This window comes from Triticum aestivum, chromosome 3B (assembly GCF_018294505.1).
Source record: "Triticum aestivum cultivar Chinese Spring chromosome 3B, IWGSC CS RefSeq v2.1, whole genome shotgun sequence".
In the NCBI taxonomy this organism is placed as follows: Eukaryota; Viridiplantae; Streptophyta; class Magnoliopsida; order Poales; family Poaceae; genus Triticum; species Triticum aestivum.
Genome location: NC_057801.1, coordinates 804,076,207 through 804,084,242, shown reverse-complemented (window position 1 = coordinate 804,084,242; position 8,036 = coordinate 804,076,207). Strand labels below are relative to the sequence as shown.

General features: G+C 47.8%; 1 protein-coding gene across 1 annotated transcript; it reads left to right on the top strand.

The window, feature by feature from the left end:
* The first annotated feature begins 1,968 nt into the window (after window positions 1-1,968).
* LOC123066715 (uncharacterized) lies at window positions 1,969-3,436 on the top strand. The gene has a single exon (XM_044489748.1). It carries the CDS (start codon window positions 2,130-2,132, stop codon window positions 3,282-3,284), a length of 1,155 nt encoding a protein of 384 aa, XP_044345683.1. The 5' UTR covers window positions 1,969-2,129; the 3' UTR covers window positions 3,285-3,436.
* Window positions 3,437-8,036: the final 4,600 nt, after the last annotated feature.

The window sequence follows — 8,036 nt, the reverse complement described above, 5'->3', positions numbered from 1 at the left end:
CCTCCTCGGAGACATCATCCCTCGACCGCGAGGGACCACCGACACCGTGGTCTTTAAGGTAGTGGAGGATGTTGCCGCACACCTTCCTTATGGCCGACGACAGCTCCTCGATGGCTTGGCGACGGAGCAGCGGGGCAGACGCGCTAATGCGCGCATACCGGCTATGCATCGGTGGTGATGCGGGCTCGTCCTTCACATGGCGTCGAATCTGGATGACGCGGTTACGCGGGGCGGGGTGGGGGTGTGGGGTTGGGAGGCGGGCTCCTCCTTGAGCCGCCGGGGTGGGGACATGTCCTCTGCCTTGATGTGGTAGCGCCGCGAGGACGGTGGCTCCTCCTTGGCTGTGCTGGCGACGGTGGTGCCGGACCCATCTGATGGGGTGAACGTTCTATCACTATCTTTATCTGACGAACGAATTCTTCGTTCGTCAGAGCCGCCTCAGCAAGGAGGGGCTGCCACTGCGACTGCTGGTCCTTGTCGTCACCGAAGCTGACCGTCGTGGACGTCGTGGGGCCCGGAGAGTGCGGGCACCGGCACCAAGATCCACATGAGGAAGAACTACCACCGCCACTGCCTGCCGGTGCGGACCACCACGACTTCGTAGAGGAGGAGACGTTCGAAGAGAATGAGATGCGGATGTGCAACCCCGGAGCACGGCTTATATAGCCACTACTACGCAAGACGAGCGGACGGTCAGCTCACTTCAATGCGGTGCAACGGTCGGAGTTGGTTCCTCGGAAAGCCGCGTCCTCATTGAAGTGGTGACTGTCGAGAGGATGCGTCGGTCAGCGCCACCCTCCCTCCACTCGCATCGCGCGGCATCAATGACAGGCACTGCGTGCTCTAGGGCTGCATGAATGTGGCGTGGTAAGCGCCACCTGCATCGAAAGAAAAGCGCGCGGGGCGCATGGTGGGGGGTTTGGATGGGTCAAGGTGGTAAGAAGCGAGCGTGACAGCGGTCCGAAACCCCGCAAAGTCCCCATATTTTTTCACCGGTTTGCGGGAGAAAACGTGTTCGAACCGACATGCGGACCGATAACTTTTTTGGGGTGAAAACGGGCGTCCGGACCACCTGCAAGCATGATGCATCTACTCCACGGTACAGTTTAAATGGATCAATCGGCCGTTAATTTGAAGATACCAACCGGTGATCATGCGCACGCGATGGTCAGCTGCTCGATCGATGGCTAACCTGACCGAGCGTTGGTGCTCGACCGGTCACGGTCGCTCACTCCTTTTCGCGTGAGTGACCATGCCATGCCATGCGTGCGTACGTGCTATCAGCAGCAACGGCACGTCGGTGGCATGTGCATGGATGCGTCCATGCCATTATTCCACGGTGCCGTGCACGTCAACCCACTCACGATGGCTCACTTTCAAATCCAAATCTAGGATGTCAAGCTCCATGTAGCTGCGAATTTCAGACCACAAATTGCTACCAGATCCATCCCGTGATCGATGTTGACTGACTGAAAAGTGGCGAGCTGCTGGAATCCATCCGCTAGCACACGAGCCTTGGTGAACCACACTTGTCTTTTCTTCTAGCGTCTGCCTTGCACCTTGCACTCGTTTTCTCCTTCTCTTTATCTGAATCCGAGAATTTGACACGTACTCGAGTACTAGTAGAGAGTGCATGCACATCAATATTATTTCTTTTCTCACTTCTCAACTAGGATTTGGAGGGCTCACTTCCAAATCTAAGAGACCCGTACGTCAAGCTCCATGCATGCAGCTGCGAATTTCAGACCACAAATTGCTACTACCAGATCGATCCAGCTGATATTGACTGACTGAAAAGTGGCTACTGGAATCCATCCGCTAATACCCAACAAACTCTGAACACCCCGCAACGCTCGGAGCCGAAGCCGCGACCCTTTCTTCCACTGTCGATCGATCTCCTGCTGCCACAACACACGATCGAGTGGATCGATGGATGGATCCCTTTTAATAGGCATGCATCGCCCAGCAAACTGGTAACTAATAATGGCATATATTGCCAGCTCCTGCGGCCTCCCCTATTCCTACGACAGCGCCAGGCCCAACGTAACCCTCCACCGACGCCCCCGTCCTCGCTAGGCAGCTCCGTCGCCATTGCCGCCGGGCGCGCGCGCAGGCAGGCGCAGCTAGCAATGACCTCCTCCTCCGCCGCCTCCTCCTCCCACCTCCATATTACCATCACCAACAACGCCTCCTCCACCATCACCACCAACACCAACAATAACACCAAGTCGCACCACTCCAGCAGCGTCTCCCCTCGCAGCGGCAGCGGCGGCTCCGGCTCCGGCGGTGGGGGTGGGGGTGGGGGTGGCACGACCAACCAGGCCTGCGCGGCGTGCAAGTACCAGCGGCGCAAGTGCAACCCCGACTGCCCCCTCGCGCCCTACTTCCCCGCCGACCAGCAGCGCCGGTTCCTCAACGCGCACCGCCTCTTCGGCGTCAGCAACATCCTCAAGACGCTGCGCCGGCTCAAGCCGGAGCTGTGCGACTCGGCCATGCAGACGCTCATCTACCAGGCGGAGATGCGCGCCATGGACCCCGTCGGCGGCTGCTGCCGCATGATCATCGACCTCGAGCACACCAGCGAGCTCCTCTCGGCCGAGCTCGCCGCCCTGCAACAGCACCTCGACATGTGCCGCCAGGCCGCCGCGTCCGGCGTGGCCGGCGGGGACGTCATGGACGGCCCGTGCGCTGACCTGGAGGTCACCTCCTCGAACCACCAGCAGGAGCAGCTGCTCCTCCACGCCGACCAAGATCATCATCAGGCGCTCTACATCGGCCAAGAAGGCGCCGACCCCGTGATACAGAACGGCGCCGATCACGACGACAGCCGGCAACCGCAGTATCACGGCGGACAGCAGCACCAGCAACAGCAGCTGTACGACTATTTCTACTACGAGGCAACCGGTGCCGGCAGCGATGAGGCCGGGAGAAAGCCCAGTGGCAGCGGCGTCGACATTAACGTCGACGTCATGCAGCATTTCGATTACGACTCCAGCTGCGAGGTTGATGATCATCACAAGGTGGATCAACTGGAGCCGATGATCTCGTCCAGCCTCGACGAGCACTACCAGATCGGACAGAAGGAGTACGAGATGAAGGTGGCGTCGTTCGTCGATGTGTTGGACGTCAGGCCGGAGCTGCAGGCGGTGGACGGGAACGCGGACATCGGCGTCAAGGAGGAGCTTCAGGAGGAGGATCCCAAGAATAACGACGACATCGCACTACGTAAAGCAGCACACATGGCGGCTGAGTCATCACATTGCAGGCTAGGGTTAGGCTTTTAAGTACATCTCTCTAATGCGGCATCAACCCATTCATGTTTGCTTAACTTGTTTTGATAGAGAGAGAGAGAGAGGCTGTAGAAAGTATAATATTGTTCTTTCTTTTTTCAAATGAGTCGCGGCTCTATAGTCTATATTAATCAACACCAGTATTACAGGAAATCGCCCAAACAAAAAGAATGGCCGTGACTAGACTTTTAAATTTGGGTCAGTCAATCATTTTCGAACGTATGATGAATATCCAACGGCATCTGCCTTTCTTCTTCCTTCAGCTGGCCTTCTTCTTCCCGAGCTGCCGCATGGGCTGCCGTCCGAACCATCTGCGACCACCACCCACGGCCGGCGGCGCTCCCGCGCAGCCTAGCCGTCCCGTCCTCCCCTTAACCGCCCAACCATCGCCCTCGGCCATCCCTCTAGCCTAGCTCGCGTATGGGTTTTTCCTCCGACGAAGTTGCACCACAGCCGTCCTGCGGCCCCCGCCACCTCCGTTCTTCTGCCCCACCACCACCCCTAAGATAGATGGTGGGGCAGCCCCTGCCGGCGAGCTCCTTCCTCCCCTCCGGCCTTTCTCCGGCGAATTTCTTTGGGAATCTCAAAATCGACTGTCCCATTAGCTAAAGTCAGTTAATACCGATTAGCTAATGTGAAAAAGAGTATATAATCCACTCCTTAGAGAATTATCCTCTCCATCCCATACATGCCCAAGACAGTGGCGGAGCCAGGAATTTGCTGATGGGTATTCTTTTAAAAAAAATTCAATGCAGTACAATAGAACAATAAATATACAGCAAGATGATAACATCAATGACTCAATGACCATACATTGATAATAGTAGCGAAATATCATTGTGGCAATAACTCTAACAATTAAGAAGATTACAAATAGCAAAGGAAATTACAATATAACTTTACGATCCCCTTTTTGGAAGAGTTTGATGACATCCTCATCTTTCACTTGCCTGAAGAATTCTCTCTCAACGAATGTAACCAAGAAATCATTCAAATATTCATCACCCATTTTGTTTCTTAGTGAATTCTTCACGTATTTCATCGAGGAAAATATCCTCTCAATGCTAGCAGTGGCTACCGGAAGAATGAGAACCAACTTAAGAAGTTTGTAAACAATATAATATTGTTCATTCTTTCTTGTCTCAACCATCAAAACTGAAAGCTCACATAGATTCTTCAACTTGCTAAACCTTTTATCCTTACGCACATGAGAAATGAACATGCTTAATTGCCATGGAAGTCTTGACAATTCATCGTTTGTGAAATCCTTAGCATAAAACTTTCGAGCAAGCCTAACCAACTTCTCTTTATCATAAGCAACAAATGAATCACGTGGACTTAATGCTGCCATGCAAGTAAGTAGTTCAATGTTTACCTCATCATCAAATCTTGCATTCAGCTCTTGAAGTTGCCTATCAATAACACCCACAAACATTTCAACCTTGAAGCGTTGGTAATTCTTTCCGCCATTGAAGAACTCTCTTCTTGGTCTCCCAGTAGGATAGTAAGGAGCCTCCATGTCAACAACTTTGATCTTGTGCTTTACACAAAAAGAAGTGACATTTTGAAGAAAATCATTCCACCCTTCATCTTCTCGCAAGCATTGCAAGTGCAGCTTTGTGAGGTCAACAATCTCCATAGCATTAACAATATCTTGATCTTTCTTTTGCAAAGCTCTACTCAAGTCATCGGTGTATTCAAATATTTCTTGCATCAAGTGTGCCATGAAAACAAATTCAAATGTCCGAAATGATGTCAACATAGTCATTGCTGCTACCGCCTCTGTGCCGTTATACTCTTTTGCAATCTTGATGAGAACACGCCTTATTGCGGGATACATGGAGATAACATGGTTGATAGTCTTGTAGTGAGAGCCCCAACAAGGATCACATGGTCTTCCAATACCCATTTCTTGATTCAAACCCGTCCCGGTTTCTACTTCTTCCAACTCTAAGGCAGCAATAAGTTCCTCAGCTTGAGCTATTCGAAGCATTCTCATCTTTTTAAAATAATAGCCTAGAACATTTAGCAAACATGCCAGCTATTGAAAGAACCAATTACAATCACCACTCTCCTTTGCAACAGCAACACGAGTTAATTGTAGTTGATGGGCAAAGCAATGGACATAATAGGCATAAGGAGACTCATCCATAATAAGTTTCTTCAGGCAATTAGCATTACCTTTCGTATTACTATCCCCATCATATCCTTGCCCACGGACCATTGCAAAGCTCAAATTGTATGTCATAAGCATGTCCTCAATTGCACTTTAAGTGTCAAAGAGGAAGTGTCTTCAACATGGGCAAGACCAAGAAATCTCACAACTGCCCTTCCTTTCTTATCCACATAACGCAAGCAAACAGCTAGTTGTTCATTCTGGTACATATCACTTGACTCATCTGCAAGTACTGCAAAATGTCCACCATCAAGATCTTCAATGAGTAGTTTAGTAGTCAGTTGGGCACAACACTTGATCAACTCTTGTTGTATATCAAAATGGATATTGTTGAAAACAAAAAAAGAGGTAAATACACTGGGAGTCATAGAACTTGCACGCGACGGTCAGTTTGATGCATAAACTTGCAAAATACATGTTTCTGGTCATCTAACTTGTCCTCTCGTTCATATACAGTGCTTTCTACCATATTCGACCGCATCCCGCACACACGTTGTGGAGGAATCCACGTGCTCTTTCCCGCAAAAAAAAATTAATCCATGTGCACTGTTTTTTCTTCAGAAAGCACCCTTACATTTTATTTATTTACACAGAAAATCATCAAATAAAATTAAAAATGATAGCGCGGGGGTGACATTTGAAAGCATGACCTGTTGCAATATGAATCAAATAGGTAACCACTGGACCAACTCATATTTGTCATTTAAATAGCACAGTTAACTTTATATATAATATGACCCGCAAAAAATTTTTATATATAATATGGACAGTACAAATTAAAATAGAAATCAAAATGGAAAAAAGGGTGTGCAAGAAAGGAGAAGCCCAGTTGACCTCCTGATAAGTCGTTACGTGTATGAGAGCCAACCATCCGGCCACAATGATACCTCACGGGATGAACACAATTTATCTTTTGCGTTCTACTTTCTTTTTTCTATGTAAAAAAAAACAACTTATATTCTAGATAAACTTGTTGGTCAAACCAACCAAATTTCTTTTTGAATTTGAATAATTTTAAATTTATAAATCTAGATAAAAGGTAGTGAAGAATGAAAGTATGTAACATCCAACAATTAACATATTTTGTGAATGTTAATGAGCAAGTGTAACATCCAACCATCATCCTATAACATCCAACAATTAACAAATTTTGTGAATTTTAATGAGCAAGTGGTGACATTTTATTCCTCACACTAGTAGAAAAACACCTAATAGTCCCGGTTCGTAAGGGCCTTTAGTCCCGGTTCATGAACCGGGACTAATGGGTCGTTACTAATACCTCCACCCATTAGTCCCGGTTCAAACACGAACCGGGACAGATGGGCCTCCACGTGGCCGGTCCGCCGAGCCCAGTCAGGGGGGCCTTTGGTCCCGGTTGGTGGCTCCAACCGGGACCAAAAGTTCATGTTTTTTTTACAAATGTGGCTGCTTTAGGGGTTTTGGGGGTTATTTTTAGGTTGTTATTAGCTAGCTAATAGAGAATCTCTCTTATATCAACGCTGCTGCTATGTTCATTTCACCCGCTGATATAACATGCTCATGCATGCGCAATATCATACATCATCATATATAATAACAAGTCCTATGCATTATCATACAACTTCGTTATTAATAATAAGTCATACGATCATCCTCATAGTCATCGAACCCAACTCTACATAATTGTTCTTAGCACATGATCATCAGTATCAGGTAGGACCTAAACACCCTTAAGGTCAAATAGCATAAAACAATATAGACCCTGACTCTCCATTATGAAGAATGGCGATCATCCTATCTCCAATTCTTGCCCTTCGCTGCTTGTTGCTTCCAAGAAGGTCCTTACGACTGTCTGTACATTTTTTTCCATTCTTTGATTGTTATGTCTCCACTTCTTTTAGAAACCCGGTATGGACAGTTGAGATTCGTAGGACGACCTGGTTGTATGTTCAAAACATGAAGGCTACCATGCGTATACATCAGATGAGGCACACAATCATTCAGGATTATCTGTTGAAAAACATAGTAATAACTTCGTAGTTAGCAATGATGTACTAGTTTTAGAAGTGTGCAAAAAGATCACGGATGTTGTAATAGTAAAAAAATCTTACCAGGGTATCTCCATGGTAGTTACCATAGTTCAACACGTGCACTAGTGGCACGTATTGACCATAATGTTGAGGAGTTTGATTGTAGATATTGTAATTTTCAAGATCAGTAAAAAATGCGACCAGATGAGTTTTCTCCTGATAAGTTAATTCGGAGCCTTTGGTGTAGTAGGTTCTGTCTACCATCTTCCGCACATTCTTTGAAGAACGAAAATAAGCTGTCAATAGAGATAAGTTGTCAACTATTTTGAAATAAACAATATAAATTACTTAATAACTATGTTAAGCTCACATGGGGGTAGAATTGGAGGTGTATCCACAAGGACCCAAATCGAAGGTCTCTCTTGCTCGATTGTAGGATCACCAAGATCCATGGTGACAAACATACCCTCATCAAGACCATACATCTTGCAAAGTGCTTCCCAATTTTTGCAACCAAAATGGGTTACACTCTGAGCATTGTACAGCTTTACTTGAAAATCC

Coding starts and splice junctions, on each gene's coding strand:
- LOC123066715 (XM_044489748.1), top strand. CDS start 2,130: ATGACCTCCTCCTCCGCCGCCTCCTCCTCCCACCTCCATATTACCATC.